This window comes from Hoplias malabaricus, chromosome 6, assembly GCF_029633855.1.
Source record: "Hoplias malabaricus isolate fHopMal1 chromosome 6, fHopMal1.hap1, whole genome shotgun sequence".
Lineage (NCBI taxonomy): Eukaryota > Metazoa > Chordata > Actinopteri > Characiformes > Erythrinidae > Hoplias > Hoplias malabaricus.
In genome coordinates this window covers 48,061,068-48,084,362 of record NC_089805.1, presented here as the reverse complement: position 1 = coordinate 48,084,362, position 23,295 = coordinate 48,061,068, and the positions used below count along the sequence as shown (strand labels likewise).

At 43.0% G+C, this 23,295-nt stretch overlaps 1 protein-coding gene across 1 annotated transcript in view; it reads right to left on the bottom strand.

Annotated features, from left to right (window-relative positions):
* The window catches only part of LOC136700261 (cytosolic phospholipase A2 gamma-like), a 43,370-nt gene that overhangs the window by 4,300 nt on the left and 15,775 nt on the right, over nucleotides 1-23,295 (bottom strand). Inside the window, exons 3-10 of the mRNA XM_066675541.1 lie at nucleotides 19,741-19,883; nucleotides 18,315-18,519; nucleotides 11,077-11,182; nucleotides 10,827-10,967; nucleotides 8,528-8,607; nucleotides 4,262-4,406; nucleotides 1,627-1,761; nucleotides 939-1,025 (exon numbers count right to left, since the gene is read on the bottom strand). Of these exons, the coding sequence (XP_066531638.1) occupies nucleotides 939-1,025; nucleotides 1,627-1,761; nucleotides 4,262-4,406; nucleotides 8,528-8,607; nucleotides 10,827-10,967; nucleotides 11,077-11,182; nucleotides 18,315-18,519; nucleotides 19,741-19,883 (1,042 nt within the window). The remainder of the gene's footprint in view (nucleotides 1-938; nucleotides 1,026-1,626; nucleotides 1,762-4,261; nucleotides 4,407-8,527; nucleotides 8,608-10,826; nucleotides 10,968-11,076; nucleotides 11,183-18,314; nucleotides 18,520-19,740; nucleotides 19,884-23,295) is intronic.

Genomic DNA, 23,295 nt, shown 5'->3' with positions numbered 1-23,295 from the left:
TTAGACACAATGTTATCTGCACATTCTTTAACTTCACTAACAACAGTAACAAACAATTCATTTTCTCAGCCAGGTATTTCAAATGATACTTTGATATTTTGAGATGTTATAATTAGTTTCAGACCTGACCACTCGACTAATTAATTAATATAAAGTGAAAAATACTGACAACTGAAAAATGCTTTTTGAATAAGTAGCTTATCAGCCCCTGTGCAAGCTCCTAGTTTACAAAAATGAAAGATATTGCTCCTATTGTCTATTGAAGAATATAAACTGGGTTATAACTGGCCTTTACCTATGGATCTCTAAATAGGTTCATATTTTCCTGGAGAAATAGACCCCATTAGTTCCAGTATAGTTCATTAGACTATGAATCTAAAGGAAAACTGTGCAAATAAAGATTAAGATAATAATTAAAATAAAGGGGATTCTGAGGACATTAGAGATTAGAGATAGATATAAACAATGGGAAGAGAAAGAGTCTAAAATATGAAAGGGTCTGAATATCCCAGTGAGTGCTGTAGTATCAACTGTGAGGAAACAGAAACGGTATCATCCAGACACTACCCAAAGAAGAATGTCCCTCAAAACTGTCCGAGCAATACATTGACACTCTGAATGATCAACACTCTGAATGAGTTCAGTGACTGAGACTGGAGTAAAGGTGCACCGCTAAACTATATTTAACGCGAAAAATTAAAATATAAAATAAAAATCTCAATCAAAGCATGTCTGGAGTCTTCCAGAAAGCATCGGAATGATCCAGCTACAATGTAGCATGAGTTGTTGTGGTCAATTGAGACAATAAAAAGAAATTACCAGCCCAACAGTGAAGTATGAGGATGGAAGCATCCTGCTGTTTTTTTCTTATTTTAAAACTGAGGAAAGGAAGTATGATTAATAATAAAGGGTGAAACACAAATTTAAATATTTCCCACCTTTCATGTTATAGATGAAGTTGTTGGTTGTTCCCCAGGTCCAGCCCCAAATTCGTTGAAAGGCCTTCTTGATAACATCCCACATTCCTGACAAAATACGAGTAAATAAAAAATAAGATTGACTCTAAATGTTCAATATGTTCTGTCTTCAGATTACAGTAACTGGAAACATCAATGACATGCTTCTTCCCACAGCTGAGATTTTACAGTCAGTGACTGACCGCACAGTTACCAGTAGAACACTGAATGAGTACAGCAGTCTGAAAGGCTTTTGGTTTTCTTACAGTAAATAAAGAAAAAGACAGAGCTGTGATATCTAGTCCTAAAGCTGGGTTCTGTCACAAATCATGGGGATGTGTATTGTTAATATTATATTTTATTGTTAAATTATACTGGGATTTTCTTTCTTAAATTGACTTAATATGACACAAATATGACACAGCCCAATCCAAAATAATTTCACCAGCTGTGCCAGGGTTTAAGACTACAGAACTGACATGAACTGAACTATTATATTAATTATTATTAGAACATTACAGATGATCAAATGACTTTTAAACCTGTTTCAGGAAAAAGGCACATGTAGAACTATGGGTTGGTGTGTAAGTTACTTTATGTAGTTCAGTAATAGAGTTTGTGCGGTATTGTTTATAAAAATTGGGTTCAGTAGGTGTCAGTTTCTACTCACCGCCCTCAAACGAGACGATGATAATTTTGCATACACAGAGGGTGTATTTCTGTGCCTCTTCCTCTGAGATTTTCTCTCCTGATGTCACCTTTTTCAGCACATGAAGAGTACACTCTTCTGCTTCAGGATGTTTCTCTAAAGACAGAGATTAATAAAACCAAGTACACACTCAGGACATATTCTTATATATATATATAAATAAAATCTGTTCCTTAGAAGGTCATAACATGAGATAAATACACTCTCAGATGAACTACACCGCATTAGAATTTACACCAAAAACTAGAGCAAAATTTAGAAGCAGTTTGTGAAAACTTAAATACAACCTATGTATCAATAGCTTTTAAGCAACAGCAATAGCAAAGTAAGACATAAGTACACAAAGAATAATAACGGCAAGGTGCTAATTGAAGTGTTAATTTAAGTTTTCTTGGAAGAGATGGGTGTTCAGCCTGCGTTTGAAGACAGTGAGTGACTCCACTGTTCCGACTCTTGAGGGAAGGTCATTCCACCACTTGGGTTCCAGGACAGAAAAGAGTCAGGATGCATTGAATGGATGGCAGGTCAAGCTGAGCTGTAAATGGAGCTCAAAAAGTTATTGGAACCGACCACAATTTGACTATTTCCATCACATACAGAGGATCAGGTCCATGTTTGGCTTTGTAGACCAGTGTCAGAGTTTTGAATCTGATGTGGTGCAGCTACAGGAAGCCAGTGAAAAGAATCCAGCAGAGGAGTTACATGGCTGAACTTAGAAACTTTAGAAGACGAGTCATGCTGCTGCATTCTGGATTAGTTGCAAGGACCCAGCGGTGCACATAGGAAGACCAGCCAGAATGGAGTTGCAGTAGTCAAGTTTTTAAATGACGAGAGACTAAACAAACAGTTTGGTGACATCTCTTGAGAGATAAGGTTGAATTCTCCAGATGTTGCAAATGGAAAATCTACATGACTGAGTCAGGTTTCTCTACACAACTGAATCAGTCTCTCACATAGTTCTGGAGGAATATTTGGCACAGTTTTCTTTACAACATTAAGTTCATTGAGGTTTGGGCATTTGTTCATACACAGCTCTCTTATGGTCCGGTCACAGCATTTCAATTGGGTAAAGGTCTGGACTTTGACTGAGCCATTACAACACCTTGATACCCTTCTTTTTCAGCCATTCTGTTGTAGATTTGCTGGTGTGTTTGGGATCATTGTCCTGTTACATGACCCAGTTTTGGACAAGCTTTAGATTAGATCATATTTGACTCTAGAATTCTTTGGTAAACAGAGGAGTTCATGATCGATTCAATGACTGTAAGGAGCCCAGGTCCTGTGACTGCAATAAAAGCCCAAATCATCTCCCCTCCACCACTGTATTTGCCAGTTGTGAAGATATGCTGTGTTTGTTTTTTGTGGCACTGGACATTATTGCCAAACATTCCACTTTTGTCTCATTTGTCTAAAGGACATTGTTGCTGAAGTCTTGACCTCTGGAACAATGGTCTGACATTGGGGTGAATTTGCTGTGACGTCCACTCCTGGGAAGACTGGAAACTTTGCTGAATGTTTTCCACTTGTGAATAATCTTCCTCAATGCTGAATGATAGAATGATAAACTGACCTATGGTCCTTCCCTAGTTGATGGGCAGCCACAGTGGCTTCTCTAAGATCACTGATGATGTATTTCCTCCTTGGCATTGTGTTAACATATGATTGAATGCTACAGACCAGCAAGCTGCCAAAACTCTCTTAATTCGTAAAGTGTACTTAATATTTCACACACTGCTTTTCCATTTTGGCCTAGTTTTTTTTTTAAATAAATAATGACACAATATAATTTACGTGTTGTTCATCTGTGATTTTATTTACTGGATTTTATGACCTTCTAGGGAACAGATTTTTTTGTATTACATTATGATATGTGCAGTAAAGTCATAACATCCAAAGAGGTTGCTCTTAGTTTCTCCTCATGAATTGTTGGCCCCTCTGAAGCATGAACAATAATCTAATGATTCAGTGATTTGGAGAAATTGCTTTCAGTTAATATAATAGAAATCATTAATACAAGAGTTTTGTTTTACTTTAGGAATAGTTTAATGGGGAAAGCATTCATTATCATTATCTGTAACCGCTTATCCAGTTCAGGGTCGCGGTGGGTCCAGAGCCTACCTGGAATCATTGGGCGCAAGGCGGGAATACACCCTGGAGGGGGCGCCAGTCCTTCACAGGGCAACACAGACACACACACACACATTCACTCACACCTATGGACACTTTTGTGTCGCCAATCCACCTACCAACGTGTGTTTTTGGACTGTGGGAGGAAACCGGAGCACCCGGAGGAAACCCACATGGATACGGGGAGAACACACCAAACTCCTTTGGGGAAAACATATTTCTTTTTTTTTTTTGGTCTCTGTTATAAATATTAAAATTAGTTGTTGTACAACAACATGGAATACAATGATGAACTACAAATGAAATCATGTGATGTGCTCGTCTGAGACTGCAATTGTAAATGAATTTGAATTTTCTGGAGTGTGGAATATGCTGCTGTAACACACTAGTACACAGGTATTGTTTTTATTTTAAAGTAGTTTAAGTGTCAGGCATTGTTTGGTTTATGGTGCTGAGTGGTGAATACAACCTTTCAGTAGTTCCTTCAGGGTTTTGAGGTACTGTGTAGGATCCTCCCCATTCAACACACAAAGATTCAGATCCACGAGTGCTAAGAGCACCTTGTCAGCTTTCTGCTCAGGTGGTGTTCGACTTTCTTCCATGCATCCTATTTTGTAAAGGGGAATAAATAGTTCTGCACAACAGAACCTGATCTATAAAGCTCTGCTCTCAGTAAAGGGAGAAGAAAGAAGACTGATAAAGAGAGAGAGAAGGACAGATAATAGAGAGAGACAAGGGGAAATAGACATGTCTGTGTAAGCTCCCAGACTTTTTGTGTTATTTTCTAGTTTTAAATGAGAGACATTCTTAAATAATCTCAAGAAATGCTGCAGAAGACTAAAATTGAGAGAATCTCTGTCACATTAGAGAATTTCAGAGGAGAACACATCCAGACAGAGCAGCTAACAGCAGAACTGAGGTCAGAGGAAAGAGAGGAAAACTCATCTCCTCCAGCGTCACCCACATCACCAGCAGCTCATCTGTGAGTGACACCTCCTTTACACACAGTGGAGGAAAAATAAAGTTTTGCTGATATTTAAGTGATTTTAAGAGCAAGGCTAAAGCTGAAGTGTCAATTGACATCTGAGTGTAAACATTACGTTGGTGAACAAGCTCTTGGATTGAGCCAATCAGAAGAACCCCTGCTCCTCTCCTGCTGTCCTGAAGACAGTGAGGCCTCACTCTGCACTCCTGCACAGCTCCGCACAGTCACACACCCCACCCGAGGTGAAGAGCGATGCCGCCCAAAAGCAGTTCAAACACAAGCTCCTGAAAGAGAAGCTGGAGACTCTGCAGATCAGTATAACTCATCTTCTACTCTGACCACCCCAGCTCATGGCACAAAGCTCTGACCTCCCACTACCCCTCTGTGAAGAAGGAGGGCATCTGTATCGGGTGGAAGGTGAAGATCAAAGACCCCAATGACTCAGAGACAGGGTTGATCCCAGTCAACATCTACAAGAACGGAACGTGGAGACCTTTAATGACCGTAAGAAGACTGCAGAGAAAGAAAGACCCAGTGACACTCTGCAGGGAGAACACTGTGCTCCCACACACAGCACTACAACACCGAACCCTCACACACAGCACAACACAGCAGAACCCTCACACACAGCACTACAGCACAGAACCCTCACACACAGCATAACACAGCAGAACCTCAGCTCAGGACCAGGACACCAATCAACACCAACACCCTTTACTCCACACCTCCATTAAACTGATGAAGGAGCACTTCACTCGACTGGAGGTGGAGTTAGTGCACCTTCGGGAGATGGTCCTGGAACAGCAACCAGACAAAGAGCTGACAAAAGACAGAGAGACCTACAGAAAAGAGCTGGCTGAACTTAAAGCACAGGTGAGAGGACTACAGAAGGACAGGGACAACCACAGAAAGGAGATGACTGCCCTGAGACAGGAGCTGAGACAGAGAGACGACACAGTACAGAGTCTGAGAGACCAGCTCCTCTCCCTCAATCAGCAACAAGCTCCTGTAACAGCAGAGAAACCCACCCAAGACCTGTAAACCCAACCGCAAGCTTCAACCTCCACCAGCCCAGAGCAGCCCCTCCAACCACCTCCACCTTTAACCCCAACTGTCTCACAACAACCTCCTCCCTCAACTTCCATCAGCCTCCAACCACCTCCACCTTTAACCCCGACCGTCTCACAACAGCCTCCTCCCTCAACCTCCACCAGCCTCCAACCACCTCCTCCTTACACCCCGACCGTCTCACAACAGCCTCCTCCCTCAACCTCCACCAGCCTCCAACCACCTCCTCCTTACACCCCGACCAACTCACAACAGCCTCCTCCCTCAACCTCCACCAGCCTCCAACCACCTCCTCCTTACACCCCGACCAACTCACAACAGCCTCCTCCCTCAACCTCCACCAGCCTCTAACCACCTCCACCTTTAACCCCAACTGACTCACAACAGCCTCCTCCCTCAACCTCCACCAGCCTCCAACCACCTCCACCTTTAACCCCGACCATCTCACAACAGCCTCCTCCCTCAACCTCCACCAGCCTCCAACCACCTCCTCCTTACACCCCGACCGTCTCACAACAGCCTCCTCCCTCAACCTCCACCAGCCTCCAACCACCTCCTCCTTACACCCCGACCAACTCACAACAGCCTCCTCCCTCAACCTCCACCAGCCTCCAACCACCTCCTCCTTACACCCCGACCAACTCACAACAGCCTCCTCCCTCAACCTCCACCAGCCTCTAACCACCTCCACCTTTAACCCCAACTGACTCACAACAGCCTCCTCCCTCAACCTCCACCAGCCTCCAACCACCTCCACCTTTAACCCCGACCATCTCACAACAGCCTCCTCCCTCAACCTCCACCAGCCTCCAACCACCTCCTCCTTACACCCCGACCGTCTCACAACAGCCTCCTCCCTCAACCTCCACCAGCCTCCAACCACCTCCTCCTTACACCCCGACTGACTCACAACAGCCTCCTCCCTCAACCTCCACCAGCCTCCAACCACCTCCTCCTTACACCCCGACTGACTCACAACAGCCTCCTCCCTCAACCTCCACCAGCCTCCAACCACCTCCACCTTTAACCCCGACCGTCTCACAAAAGCCTCCTCCCTCAACCTCCACCAGACTCCAACTACCTCCACCTTGAACGCCGACTGTCTCACATCAGCCTTTTCCTTGCCACCAATCACATCTGGAGCCCGTTGGCCAGGACAGAACCTTAAGTGGAGGACCATACACCAGCCCACCACCTGATTCTGGACACATTCCATCTGTTCAAAGAGGTGTTTCCTGTGTTTGCCCAGACACTAAAACATGTGGCACTGGCCTGGAACATTACCAAACCCCAATGCAACACTGGACGAGGACCTCGATACACACAGCCTTCAAGACCCACACCGCGAGCTGCAGAACAACAAATGCCCCATCTGTGACCTCAGAAACATGGCCCTCTTTATTCACCACTGCCAGAAAGGAGGAGGAGGCTCCCTCACCAGCACCATCACCTAACACAGGTATACACACTGCACCACTGAACCAGGGACCAACACAAGCTCCTCAATTCCAGATCAGACCAGGAACACTGCTCTGCAGACCAGGTGGTCGGCAGAGCAGCAAACAAAAATGCCTCTGAGCTGAGAGACATTCAGCAGATGCTCAGCCACATCTGCACAAATCAAGATGGGAAACTGCCCGTGGTGAGAGTCACATTAACAAACAGTTAAAGGACATCAATCAAAAAGGGATTCAGCCTCAGACAGATCATCCAATCATCATGCAGGAGCTGAGCGTCCGGGCCAGCCGAGGCCAGCCCACTGCTCCATAGACCCCCAGAGACGCTGAGCGTCCGATGGGCGGGACAAAGCCCAGCATTTATCCAATCACTCGTCTCGTTTCGCTGCACTTCACTGGGAAAGCCGCGTCTTTACCAGTGATAAGAAGCTGATTCTGAACAAAAGTTGAGCGCGTTGTAGTAAATATTTATTCAATGACATGTACACACAAAAGTTTATATTTGATCACTTATTTTTTGACATTTTAGGGGAAGCTGAGCTTCCCTTGCAGTCTTAGAGCAATCGCCTCTGCTCCAAGCCATAAACAGCCCAGAAATCCAGACACGTCCTGACTCCTTTCTGTCAAACACTTACCAACAACATAAAGAAGGTGTTTGTGTGGCTGTGGAAAACTTTAATCATATCTTTGATCACGCAGTCCAAATATCTAATCTCACAATCAGTCCCAATATCTAATCTCACAATCAGGAAAAACAAACCAAGAAAAATCCAATCAGACCAATGGTTCGATTACGACTGAAAGATAAAGAGAAATGAAGTCAGAAAAATGATCCAGTCTGAAACACAGGGAACCACATAACGAGGAATTACACACTGCATACTGTGAGGTACTGAGAAAATACAAACACACTCTCAGAACCAAAAAGTATAAATACACACAACAACAAATACACAACCTGGAGAATTTAATTAACTCCAATTAGAGAGAATAGAGACCCAGAGAGAGAACAGAATGACAGGGAGAGAGAATGAAAGAGAAAATAGAGAGAGGGAGAGAGAGAGAGAGAGAGAGAGAGAGAGAGAGAGAGAGAGAATAGAGACACAGAGAGAGAAGACTGACAGAGAGAAAGAGAGAAGCGTGACAGAGAGAGAGAGAGAGAAAGAGAGAGAGGGAATAGAGACACAGAGAGAGGAGTGACAGAGAGAGAGAGAGAGATATTCATACCTTTTATCAGGTGTTTTATTGCTTCATAAATCGCCTTTTTGATCTCTTCCGTATCTCCGAGGGCACTGCCACACAGGCCTGTACAAACACCAAACAAATAAAACAAAGCTATCAGTAAAAGATAACAACACTGAGAAAACTTACTGTAAATGAATTTAAATGTGTCCTTCAACATTCATCACCACAAAGTGCACATTTTCCAGCAGACAGTCACAAAGCCACAAAAAAATAATAACTTGGAGAGAAGTTATTGTGGATAGTGGTTTTGATAAATGTACTGTTGAGGAACTAGTGTTCTACAAGTGTGATGTAGTTTTCTGTAGATTTTTTAAAAACAGTGAGATCTTCTTCACACCTTAACGTGGTGGAGGGGTTCGCGTGCCTGCGTGAGCCTAGGAGCTATGTTGTCAGGGTTCAATAGCCCCTGGTAGGGTCTCCCAAGGCAAATTGGTCCTAGGTGATGGGCCAGACAAAGAATGATCCATAAAGACAAGGATGAATAGGATAAGAACAGGGTCACAGCCTCCCTTGCCCGGAGTAGGGTTACCGGGGCCTCACCCTGGAGCCAGGCTTGGGGGAGGGGCTCCTTGGCAAGTGCCTGGTGGCCGGACTTTCACTCATGGGGTCCGGCTGGGCTCAGCCTGAAGGAGTAACATGGGTTCACTCTCCCATGGGCCCACCACCTGTGGGAGAGGTAGTAATCCGGGTCTGGTGCATTGTGAATTGGGTGGCAGCCGGGACCGGGGGCCTTGGCGTTTTGATCCTTGGTTACTGAAACTGGCTTTTGGAACGTGGAACGTAACCTCTCTGTCTATCACTGGGGCTGAGGTGGCCGAGGTGGTAGGGAAACGCCTTGGCGGTAGGGCCCCGGGGGTGGATGAGGTTCGCCCCGGGTTCTTGAAGGCTCTGGATGTTGTGGGGCTGTCCTGGCTGACACGTCTTTGCAACATCGCGTGGACATCGGGGGCAGGGCCTCTGGACTGGCAGACTGGGGTGGTGGATCCCCTAACCCTAGGGGATCACACTCCTCAGCCTCCCTGGTAAGGTCTATGTGGGGGTACTGGAAGAAGAGAGTCTGACTGATAGTTGAACCTCGGATCAAGGAGGAACAATGCGGATTCCGCCCCGGTCATGGAACACAGGACAAGCTCTTTACCCTTGCTAGGATCCTGGAGGGTGCATGGGAGTTTGCTCAACCAGTCTACATGTGTTTTGTGGATCTGGAGAAGGCATTCGACCGTGTCCCTCGGGGTATTCTGTGGGGGGTGCTCGGGGAGTATGGGGTACTGGGCTCTTTGCTATGAGCCATCCAGTCCCTGTATAATCAGAGCAGGAGTCTGGTTCGTATGGCTGGCAGTAAGTTGGACTCTGTCAGGGCTGTCCGTTGTCAACAGTTCTGTTCATAACTTTAATGGACAGAATTTCTCTGCGTAGCCAAGTGGCGGAAGGTGTCCGGTTTGTTGGTCTCAGGATTCCATGTCTGCTGTTTGTGGATGATGTGGTCTTGTTGGCTTCATCGAGCCGGGACCAGTTTGCAGCCAAGTGTGAAACGGTAGGAATGAGGATCAGCACCTCCAAGTCAGAGTCCATGGTACTCAGTCGGAAAAGGGTGGAGAGCTCTCTCCAGGTTGGAAGTGAGATCCTGCCTCAAGTGGAGGAGTTTAAATACCTCGGGGTCTTGTTCACGAGTGAGGGAAAGATGGAACGGGAGATTGACAGGCGGATCGTTGCAGTGTCAGCAGTAATGCGGGCTCTGTACTGGTCCGTTGTGGTGAAGAGAGAGCTCAGTTCCAACCCTCACCTATGGTCACGAGCTTTGGGTAGTGACCGAAAGAGCGAGATTGCAAGTACAAGCGCTGAAATGAGTATTCTCCCCAGGGTGTCTGGACTCTCCCTTAGAGACAGGGTTAGGAGCTCGGACGTCCGGGAGAGACTCGGAGTGGAGCTGCTGCTCCTCCACGTCGAGAGGAGCCAGTTGAGGTGGTTCGGGCGTCTGGTTTGGATGCCTCCTGGACGCCTTCCTGGTGAGGTGTTCCAAGCATGTTCAACGGGGAGGAGGCCCCGGGGCAGACCAAGAACACGCTGGAGAGACTACATGGCTCGACTGGCCTGGGAACGCCTCGGTATACCCCCGGAGGAGCTGGAGTCGGTGGCTGGGGAGAGGGAGGTCTGGGTTTCTTTGCTCCGACTGCTTCCCCTGCGACCCGGACCCGGATAAGCGGTGGATAATGGATGGATGGATGGAAATCTTCTTCATTCTGAAAATAATGATGATTATATTATAGTGCCTGTGTTACCTTGCAGGTAGAGCATGTCCATCTCAGGCCAGTGCTGAATCTTCTGTCCATTGTTAAACTGACTTCCAAAACTGGTGGAATCCACATACGCTCCGGTGAGAGAATATCCCGAATCATCTGGAGTGATCTCAAACCAAGAATCTACAAACAGATACAAAAATAACCCTCCTCTCTTTTATTTTCTCTTTTATTATATGGTCAGACACACACACACACACACACACACACACACACACACACACACACACACCGGCAAGCAGGTTTTCACATTTACACTGCTTGTCAATCACAGTGTAAACAGGATACGGGTCTTTGGGGTAGTTGTTCCTCTGTCCTGAGAGTTTGTTTTCATTGATCTGTGAAATACAGAAAATACAGTACTGCTAGAGAAGGGCTCAAATGTCTGACACAACATAGAGTTTTGGATTCCTTTCTACTTTTACTTTGAGAATTGTTACATTATCAGTATAAACATATTTGAGTGAAACGATATATATTTGACATTGCATGCACTCAAAATGGCAACTTCAAAATGTTCTGATGGGATCAGGACCCACCTGTGAGAGTGATGCCTCACTTCCTGATGTGCTGAGTGATTTCTATGCATGTTTTCAAGCACATAATGTCATGGCAGCGAAAAGGACTACCCCTCAGCCCAATGAACAGGTATTGAGCCTGACAGCAGCAGAAGTGAAGAACACTCTGTGCAGACTCAGCCCACGGAAGGCTCCTGGACCAGACAACATCCCTGGTAGAGTGCTCAAAGAATGTGCAGACCAGCTGGCAGATGTTCTTCTGGACATCTTCAACATTTCCCTGAGCAGCACCATCGTCTCAAGGCATTTCAAGGCCACCACCATTGTCTCAGTGCCAAAGAAGTCTACAGTGTCATCCCTCAATGACTTGTGTCCCATCACACTCACTCCCATCATCATGAAGTACTTTGAGAGGACCATAATAAGGCACATAAAGACCCAACTGCCCCCTTCACTATTCTCCATGTAATAGTGAAATTATTATCGTTCCAATCATTCCACGGCTGACAGCTTCACATCTACTCTCCATCTAGCCCTCACCCACTTGGAAAAAAGGACACATAGAATGCTTTTCATAGACTTCAGTTCAGCATTTAACACTACCATCCCTCAGCATCTGATTGGTATGCTGATCCTGCTGTGACAGAACACCTCCCTCTGCAACTGGATCCTGTACTTTCTGACTGGGAGGCCACAGTGAGTACGGATCGGGAGCTGCATCTTCAGTACCACCATACTGAACACTGGCGCTCCCAAGGGCAGTGTCTTGAGTCCTCTATTGTTCACTCTGCTGACTGTACAGCAGTGCACTGTTCACGAACATTTACACTATGTGCTGCATCCACACACAGACATACATTCACTCATTATCTGGCTCAAATTCTGGCTCAAGCCCTGCAGAACATCCTCTCTCTCTCTCTCTCTCTCTCTCTCTCTCTCTCTCTCTTTCTCTCTCTCTCTCTCTCTCTCTCTCTCTCTCTCTCTCTCTCTCTCTCTCACACACACACACACACACACACACACAGACGGTCTGTAGAAACTCCAAGCTCCACATGTAAACATACACCCACCTACACACAACACACATGAGTTCAATTCCAGCTAAATGCCTGAACCACATTAAGAACTACTGTACTTCTTATATTCCTGGTTCCATATTGCACTCCCTATATTCCATATCCCTGGCTCCTTGCAACATTTGTTCTCTTATAAACACCTTATAAAATTCTCTTATAAACACCTGGATTTCTTAATAATGTAAAGCACAAATATATTCTGTAAATATTTTGAAAACTATCATTAGCAAACTTTGACATTAGATGAAATGTTTCAGTGAACAATTCATTATTTAATGTTATTTAGTACTGAAATAGTAGCTGAATACTCTGTAAACTGATAATTGAGTTAGTTATTAATTCAGTACTCCAATAAACCAATAAACAGATTAATTTATTTATTGCTAATATATAATTTACTCTCCTCGACTTTGAAAGGAAAACTCATGGAATTATGGAAATCATGGGATCACTAGACATGTTAACAGTATGCAAATTATAAAAAAAAATGGAAACAAACATGTTGATTTATTCAGTATTTAGTATAATGCTCTGCCACGCTGAGGACTATTCCACCAGGTTGAAAGCATTTAGATATGCAAATCATCAAGATGCACTGCTGGCAGCTCCCTTTGCAATAGCCAACCAATGACATCCCAGACATGCTCAATGTGAGACAAGTCCAGAGATAGTAGCACAAACAACACGTGGCCTGACATTGCTGAGCTGTTAGTGTACCAGAAATGAAGTCTAAAAGGGTCCTGCTTCCATACATTATGCCTCCCCACACCATAATCCCAAAGGACCGGTCTGATGTTCCCTCGTGAAGGCCTCTCCATTGTATAGTCATCCCACAAGACTTGATCTGATATTTGAGGTTTCATTTGGCTATAAATGGCTTTCAATCTGGCTTTTATGACCCTCTCACATGCCACAGATTGGAGATATGTGCTTGAAAATTTAGGGGTTAGGGAACCGGCATTGCGACCGAAAGGTTGCCGGTTCAATCCTCTGGCAACACATTACTGAAGGCAACTAACCCTCAACTGCTCCCTGGGCACCACTGTCACGCCTGTAGCGGCGGACGTCTCGCTTCCTCCCTCAGATCAGGACACTTCAATACTTGAGTCTGGGAAAGACTCAGAGAACTTCAACTCCCAGGATTCAGCTGATGGTCACCTGACATCAACAACCAATAGAACTCCTCTCACACGATCCAAGTCACCTGAGTTCTGATTCACAGCTGTTTCGGTTTTAGCTTAATCACTCACTCACCATATAAACCCGGACTCTTACCTTCACTCTTTGCGAAGTATTGCTAACCCATGTTACGTACCGAGCGAACCTTATCTCTGAAAGCCTACCCGTGTATGACCCTTGCTTACGTTTCTCTGGACTCTGTGTTTTTGATTACGGACTGCTACTATTTACTACGTCGTGTTTCTGACCCTAGCCTGTCCCTCACTATTCTTTGGATTGCCCCTTTTGTTGTAATTGTTTTCTCTTTACGGTGTGCTTCGCACATCTTTAAAGTAAATCTCTTTTTGTTAAACACCCGCGAGCGTCTCTGTTGTTTACCAAGCCTGACAACCATGGGCACCACTGTGCCCCCTAGTGTGTATTCACTAGTGCATGTATGTGTGTTTTTCACTGAACTGATGTGTTACATGTGGAGGATAAATTCCTCTGTTTGAAAGCACAGAGATGAATGTGTATTTCTAATTCTAAATGACCATTGGCTGATCAGTGACACCTGCTACTTCCTTGATTTGCATAACTTTATGGCTTGTCCTTCTTGGTGTTGCAGTTTCAGTGTTGAGGAGTATATTATTGATAATTCATATAAAGAAGTAACACGAGAAAGTAGCATGAGAACTAACTAGTACTTATGTGTCAGTGTTGTTAAGTATCTGCACTTAATCCATTGATTTGTCTTTGCATTCTTTCTTTAGGATGCAGTCTTGTGTGGAAAATTTCTTTAGCTTTTCTGCACACTTCTCTTCTCCCGGATGTGTATCTCCACATATTCAGCTGCCTCACCTATCCACAAGACCTGTCTTCACATTTTCACAAATAAATACTTATTTTATACTTGCTTCACCATTAATTACTACCTCATGTGTATGTGTACTCTATTCTCTAAGTAAAGTGACAACTATAAATAATAATAAACTGATAATATTACAGACTCATGATCAGCCTTTACACTATTCAGTGTGAAGTGTTCATGTGTAACTACATAGTTATTAGAGACGTTTAATATAAAGTGGGACTGCGTTTTCCCCTAAGTTTAATTTGTTTTCCCCCAGTAATAAATCAAAGCTCACCAAAATGCATCACAACAATCCATGTGAGAATGTTCTCTTAATTTATTGGTCTGACCTGTATGGGGCAGGGGACGAAAGTTCATACAGGAAGAAGCTCCTGTGTTGTGGAGTTGTGCATATTTCTTTGCAATTTAACATGGCACAATGGCAACATTTGAAATTGTTAATAGCAAAGATAATTAACTGGGCAATATACCATCCCATAATGTAAAGCATTCCTGGCTACAGGAGCCATTTAGCTCAAACTTGAGGAGTTCACCTGATATTTGGATCAGATCGAGGACTGATCACATTCTCACCACAAATGTACTGCTCCAGAAAAGTTGGACAGAGACTACTTCCTCTCCAGGGTCTCAGTGCACTTGTTTTGGTCCAAATCCGAATGCAATTACTGTGTTCACATGTGCACAAACCAACCACACCAACATAAACATATCAGAGTACGATTTAACCAGACCAAATAGTGCAGGTGTGAAAACGCCCTAAGATCAAATCAAATCAAATTTATTTGTATAGCATTTTACAACTGATGTTGTCACAAAGCAGCTTCACAGAATTCCAGTGAGACAAAGTTTTGACATGACATAATAAAAATATAAAGAATGTAAAATCCCCAGGTGATCGAAGCCAAGAGTGACAGTGGCAAAATTCCCTCAGCTGAGGAAGAAACCTTGGGAGGAACCAAGGCTCACAAGGGGTGACCTATCCTCCTCTGATCAATCTACTGGTAATTATAGTTAGGAGTCCATGAAAATTGACTGCATGAAGCGACGAGACGACACCATCGTCTCAGCTTACTATAATTCCCTGTGTCCATGGACCCCCTGGATCTGACGCCTTTATTTAGTCAAGGTGGAGGTAACTATGAACATTTCCAAATATCAGTCAATTTTGGCACAAAACCTTCAGGCCTCTGCTAAAAGGCTGAAGATGAAGAGGAATTTCACCTTTCAGCACAACACAACCCAATACATACATCCTGTAGTGGAGTATGGACCGAATACCAGATAACCAGATCGAAATGAAGAAATGAAAAGTTTTGAATTAAAACTTTTCCAGTCTGAAGGGGACCTTTCGTCTGCGACCAAGTCACATTCCACAGGATTGTTTGTGCCTGCGGGGGTGAAAGACTATGCAGCCCCACACACACGCACCCACCTAAGAACACTTTAAAGTAACACATGGCCCAACAACCCCCCCCCACCTCTTCAGGAGATATCGAGATAAGTTATTATAATGCTTTTAAGAGACAGGAACCTCAAACAAAAGGAAAGGTTATAATCCCGTTTATGACGAAGTGGCACCTCAATGTCTCTCGTTATCTCCCACGGGAATCAGCAGATGTTTAGAAGGGGTGACCTCGAGTTGAACCCCGTTGACTCATCTACACGACAACCTACACATGGACCAACAGCGACCCCAAATGGACACTGGCGAAACTACGCCTCGCTCGGGGTCGCCTAAAACAATAGCGGAAAATAGTCAAACTCTGATTAAATGTGTATAAACAAATGTATTAATGTCACTTTCTGTGTCCTCAGATGAATGCCCACCTTCTAATGAAATGACGTATATTGTTGATTGTTTCTATCCTGAAAAGAAGTTCTGTCTCTGAAAAGAGAAAACGGATTAGTATTCTTTTCCAGCATATCATCATGAATTGGACGTAAAACAACGTACTCAAGATGGGATCTTATGTGGATGTTGGATGCTAACAGTCCAGTGTACTCATTGTTATATATTGATAACAGGTATAAGAATTTCGATACGCGAAATTTATATTATTTCTGTGCGAATCACTGATTCAAACCCCCTCCTACTCTCTCTCCCTCGCGAGAGTCACGTGAGGCTGAATTTGTGCCCAATCAGGAAAGGACACCTCCCGTTAGGGCGTGACCGCGCTAGCTTTGAAAACACAGAGCAGCTAGGCAGAAAGAGAGTTCAGTTCAGAAAAGGAGTTCAACAGAGTTCAGTTCAGCAGATGAGTTAAGAAGAGTTTGAAGTTACGAGAGCTCGACAGCAGTCCCGACAACTCGACACAGAAGTAACGGACCACGAAAGAAAACAGAACTGAACAAAGACGACAACAACCGCGAGAAACTCGAGAAACTTCGAAACAACAAAGAGACGCTTTCTCCTTTTTTAATAACGTGTCGAGTGTTTTGAATATCTTCATTTCTTTTAATCTTGTTTATGTTTTATTACCCATCGAAGTGTGATCTCACGAGTGATCAAAGTAGGCGAAACTTATTCGTGGCCAGAATAAGATATCAACCTTTTGATTAGTCGATAGCAGATATATTAACGTTATAAGCTGATTTCTGAAGACATTACTGGAAAACTGAACAACGAGACGAGCTAATACTCTGAAAAAGCCGCTCCACTCCGGTGGAAACTAGCCATGCCTGTGAAAATCCAAAGAGGGGAAATCTCGATCGACGCAGCTCCTCCTGAAGCCGAGAGCTTTCAACTCAACCGGAAAGAAATCTCCTCCATGAGCGGACCTGTCTCTCACCACGTGGAAACGACGAGAAACAACCCCAGAACACGGAGATTAAACAGCAGGACGCGACGGCTCGGTGAAACGGCAAACGAGTAAGCTAGCGTATTTCACACCTTTTCCAGGAGCTAATGTCTAAGTAAATCCCTTTATAATTTACCATTTATTAACCTTAGTTAGCAACAATTTAATCACAAGCCAGCAGCGCCTAGCCCACCTTAAGGTCAAAATCGGTTTTCCCTGCGGTGATACCGTGAGATTACAAGGCTAAGCTATGTTAATTAAATATCTTCTCTTTATTAATAAAACTCTCATTATTTGAAATCACAGTGTTTGCAATTTGTTCATTATTTTCCTGAAAATCCTGACGTACTCATTTAGCATGATTATTATTCATTCTCAAACTAATTATTAATGTTTTAATTGCCTAAGCCAATTATAAATTTTAATTAATATCATTAAGTCAAATATCAGAGATTGGAGGAGTTTGAATAAGGTCAATGCTATAAAACAAATTATAAATATATATATATATATATTACACTACAATCCACATCGAGAACAGAGTTTTTTTGCCAGAAGATGATCAAAGTTTTGGAATGGCCCAGCTAGAGCACAGACCTGAATCCATTTGAAAATCTGTGAGTTAACCTGAAAAGTGCTGTGCACTGGAGATGCCCTTGCACTGTTACACTTTTGGGTGCTTCTGCAAGGAAGATTGGGCAAAGATTGCCAAGTCAAGGCATGCCATGCTGATATACTCCTACCCAAAAAGACTGAATGGGTGTGCATATTTATGCAACCACATTATTTTTTGTTTTATTTTATTTATATTTTTCTGGATTTAATGATTTCAGTTTCAGATTTCAGTTGAATTATAGGTGACATTAAAGGTGGAAAAAGTTCTGAAATTATTCATCTTGGTCTGATTTTTTCTACATTACCAAATCTTGGTATTTTAACAGAAGTGTGTATACTTTTTTATATATCCACTGTATTTGCCAGTTAGTGAAACTCTTTAAATGTCACAGTATTGTTTGAAAGTATGACTAGTTATGAATTATTCTTACCTCTTTCACCATTTTAGACACAATCACTGCTGCCCACACATCTGTCAGGCTGAAGTTGTCTTTTTTTTCATTGTAGTATTTCACCAATTTTTCACCAATCGCAGACCAACTGACGCTGCCTTCAGCAAGCCTTTGGATGATGTTTTTATTCAGAGTCTCCAGATTGGTGGACCAGTCTTTTTTATCGTATACTGATGCCATGCACCTTTGGAGAAAAGATGGGCAACAAATGAGTTTGATGTGATTAATATAAAAAAAATTGATGATGCACATCTGATTCCTCTGCTCTCGCTTTCTCTCTCTCTCCCTCTCTCCCTCCTTGTGGACAAACCTTATGCAAATGAATCAAGTGTTGTTGAATCAGATTTTTAATGTGTGGGATGTATAACTGTTGATAAAATTTCATCTTTAACCAGCTTAAGTTTAGCAATGTTACCACCCTGCCACATACCCTGCACTGACTTCCTGCGGCAGCTCCCTCAGATATAAAACCCAGACGCTTGGCCAGACCCTCCCTACTTGATGGCAATGGTAAAAACCCAATCCGTACCAAGAGCCCTTCGTACTTCAAGTACAGCTCGGCATCCAGACTTTTCTCTGTTCTGGCACAGAGGACATGGAATAAACTCCTGCTGAATGCCCAAGCAGCCAAGTCCCTTACCTTCATCTAACATGGCCTAAATATATATCTTTTTCAAGAACATTTAATAGAACACTGATCTCTATTGAAAATTCTTACTAACATGAACGCACTTTGTATCTATCCCAGAATTTTGCCTAATTCAGTACTGATTGTTGCCTTGCGCCCAATGATTCCAGGTAGGCTCTGGACCCACCGCGACCCTGAATTGGATAAGCGGTTACAGATAATGAATGAATGATGAATGAGTACTGATTGTTAAGCTGTTGTATTAGGTATTGTGTATTGATTGTTAAATTGTCAAAGACCGTTCTCTCGTAGCATTATTTTAGCTTCTGGTTGTTTTATCAATAGATTGAATGATTGAACTGTACTGACAATAGTGTAACTTCTGTGATCTAAAATATTAATGTTGATATGTTTATCAGTTGAGTATTTTCCCATTTAAATTTGCATTTTAATATTAAGATAAGAGCATAGTTTTTAGAATCTATGTATAAAATATGTATTTTATAATTTTAATATAGAATTATAAAATAATACATTCAAACCTGGCCATTCTATTTTGAAGGTTGTAAAGCTTGTTTTTTTCTTTATTTCACCAACAATCCTTATTAATTAAGCCATCTGTTCATTATCATATGTCTAATATCAGATTTGGTCAGTAAGCAGTCTACATGTTTCAGTTTACAAACACATGTTTATTTAGTCTAAATCTAGATTTGAGTATATCATCTGTAATCTAAAATCTAGGTATGTGGTATCTGGTATGTGGTGAATCAGTACCAGGTAGATCCTGACACTCCACACAGGTACATGATGCTGTCCAGAAGTGCCCCTTCTTTAAGCTGACTCAGTGATCCCAGCAGACTGATCATAGCTCTCAAACCACCGCCAGAGCCCAGCACCGCGATGTTAGGCACCTTATCCTGCCATCATTAAAACATATATCTTTACCACTTTAAACAAACAACTTTGTGCTGTTAGAAATTCGGCATTGACGAGTCAGGAGACTGGAGTGTGGCGCTGACTGGAGTTTATTTACACATACTCAGGATCATGAAAACAGCTGGATGATCTCAGTCTACCTTAAGATGATCTAAAGTTTGGAAACTGGAGGTTCAGAGGTTTCCTTCACATGCATGTAGAAAAGCCTGGGCACAGCTTGGTCATCAGTTTGTCACCAGTTCAGTCTATAGCCAGTTCATTCTGTACCCAATCCAGTCTGTTCTCAGTCCAGTCTGTGACTGTTGCCAGTCCAGTCTGTTTTCAGTCTAATCTGGTCCCAATCCAGTCTGACACCAAATATTTTAGAAGGGCCTTATATACATTGGAGAAATGGGGGAAGGGAATAGGAGGAAGAAGAGGAGGGGTATGTACAATGAGGGTGATGAAGAATATGGTAATCGGGAGGAGGAGTAAGAGGCAGAATAAAAATGAAAGGTGGGGTAAGTGTGAAGAGGAGGTGTGAGGCAGGAAGGAGGGAAAAGGTGAGAGAGGATGGAAATCAGGGGAGGGGTAGGAGAACAAATAGGAGTGAGAGGAGGGGTAGGTGTGATAAGTTAGATGGTCAAAGAAAGAAATAGTTTCCATCAGTGTGTAACCCTTCTAACTAATTAGCATTAATAATATTAATAAGTTTGTTTATTTGAATGTCTCCTGTTCTGTTTGGTCTCTGGTTGTATATTTTGCCTGTTTTTATTTCATTTTACTGAGTCTCATGATTGGAACTCTCTAGTGGTTGGCCTAGGAAAGTGGGGGCGGGGTCAGAAAGAGAGGAGACGAGAGAGTGCGGGAAAAAAAAAGTTCTCAGTTGTTCCAGTGGTCTACTGAACAACTATAGATTTTGCAGTTGTGTTGTCAGCTCGATATCACACTAAACTGTAACTGTGCTGTTGTAAAAGCTGTGGAGTGACGGTAATATTTTATCTCATGCTCTTTATTTCCGCAAGTGTATAAGCGACTCTCATTTAGGTGCTTGCTAACCTCACCCAGGATAGCACTAAGTCTAGTGGGACTAGCGAAGCTCGGATTTGTTTGGTCAGTAAAACCAAGCCGTATCTTGTCCAACACTCCACAACAACCAGCTATCTAGTAGTTTTACTCTCGGAGTCCGTATCACACTTCCACAGTCTTCGTGGAAGCCTGAACTGTTAGCTTAGCCGCTCCAAGCTACCAACCCCACTGCTCCGTGCCGAACTATCACTGCCGCCGAGAGGGAGAGGAAGGGAGAGACACAGGGAGAGAGAGAGAGAACCGCTGACAGCGTGAGTCTCAGTACATGTTGAGGTACAATCTTCTGTTAAGTTTGTTTGCTCGTAAGAGTGAAGAGGCCAGTGTTTTATATTTTTTGGGCCACAACGCACACTAGCAACGACTCGGGCCTGCAACGAGAACTAGTTTAATGCCGGCTTAGGGTGTGTGTATGTATGTGTGTGTGTGTGTGTATGTATGTGTGTGTGTGTGTGGGCCCATCACATGGTTTAAGATTAAAAGTTTGGATTTCTTACTATTTGTTTCCATATTAACCAGAGATTTCGGTTAATTATAAAGATAGAGACGTGGTAATTTTAATTTAAGTATTTGTTTTGATTTTTCTCAAGAAATAAAAGGTGATTTAAATTTTGTAAAATATATGCATTTACCTGTTTTATGTAAAATCCATATTTTGTTCTCATCCTTGATCCATATCTCTTAGTTTGGAGTGTTTTGAATCGAAACTATTTGCATCCTATTGTCTTTGAGTTTGTCTTGGATGTTATTCAGAGAAAGGGGACTGGTACAAATACAGCCCGCTTACTAATTGGAGGCACCGCCATAGTATATTTAAAAGTTCCAAGTGGTAAAATATCAATAGCCGTTTAACCTAAACTCAGTTAACCCAGGGCGCTCTATCAGGTTATGTCAGAAAGTGAGGAAGTTCATTATTACCTGGTGTAAGAGCGTTACAAGTGCTTATATTGCATCACGGAAATATGATGTAGGATGAATATGAAAAAGCATAGTGTATTATGGAATAGATTCCATAAATAACAAAGAACTATATTTACAAAATATTTGCGATTGTCACGCCCTCATCCTGTCAGGTTTGTTGTCCCTGCCATGTGCTTTATCCGCACATGGCTTTGTCTGTTATTGTCCTTGTCTCCGCCCTTGTCCCGCTTTGTTCCGCCTCCTCGTCTGTGTTATGTGTTAACCCGTCCTCCTCGTTATCTGTCCAGGTGCGTCTCGTCTGTGTTGTGTATTTAAGTCCCCTTCCCTCACTTCCTGTTGTCGTTCATGTTGTATTGTTTTTGTACTCGTTATCATTTGTTCTTCCCTGTTTTGGTCCCTGTTACCTCTGTTACGTTCTCAAGTCTGTCTGTCTCCACTGTTTATCGGTCATTGTTTTTCTTGTCTTTGTTTCGTTTCGTTTAGTTTCAAAGTCTAGTCTGTCTCTGCTGTTCCTCGTTTGGTTTCCTCATTCGTTATTTGTTTTTCAGTTATCGTGTTTCCTTTCTCTAAGTCTGTTTTGTATTGTTCAGTTTTGTTTAATTAAAACTCATCGTGTTTTAGCGTGTGCGTCCGCCTCCGTCAGTCCGCCCAGTGATCCGTGACAGAATGAACGACCAATATATGGACGCAGCTAGCTCGGACTACTTTTTTAGGAGGTGTGCAATTCGCCAGACTTCATTTCGAACCGGCCCTAAAGATCCTGTGGAGCAGGCTTTAAGGGCAGCCTCAGAATGGAGTCGACGGCTCCAGCTCATGCCCGGCGCGGTTCCTTCTCCCCTAACAGAGGACTCGATTCGAGAATCGATGGATTATTCCAGCGGGAGGCGAAAGAATTGCCGTACGAAACGGTATACGGTTCAGTGAGTTCACTCAGATACTGTGGTGCCTGATCATTTAATATTTTACACGTAATTAAAAGAATTTTGAAATCAGTATGAAACTTTACTGGAAGCCAGTGTAAGTTTGGTAAAACTGGGCTATATGACCAATGTTTCTAGCTCTGGTGAATACTCTAGCTGCTGAATTCTGAACCAATTGGAGTTTATTTAGTAATTTGTTGGAGCAACCTGTCAGACGTGAGTTACAGTAATCTAATCTTACAGTTATAAACGCATGAATTATTTTCTCTGCATCTGTAAAGGATCGTATATTTTTTAGCTTGGCAATGTTACATGGGTGAAAAAAAGCAGTCAGAGTAATGTTGCTAATGTGTGTTCAACTATAATGACCTTAGTTTTATTTGAATTAAATAAAAGGAAATTTAAGGACATCCATTATTTTATGTGTTTTACAAAGTTCTCAATCTTTCCCAGTGAACATCATTTGGTTTAGAAGACATATACAACT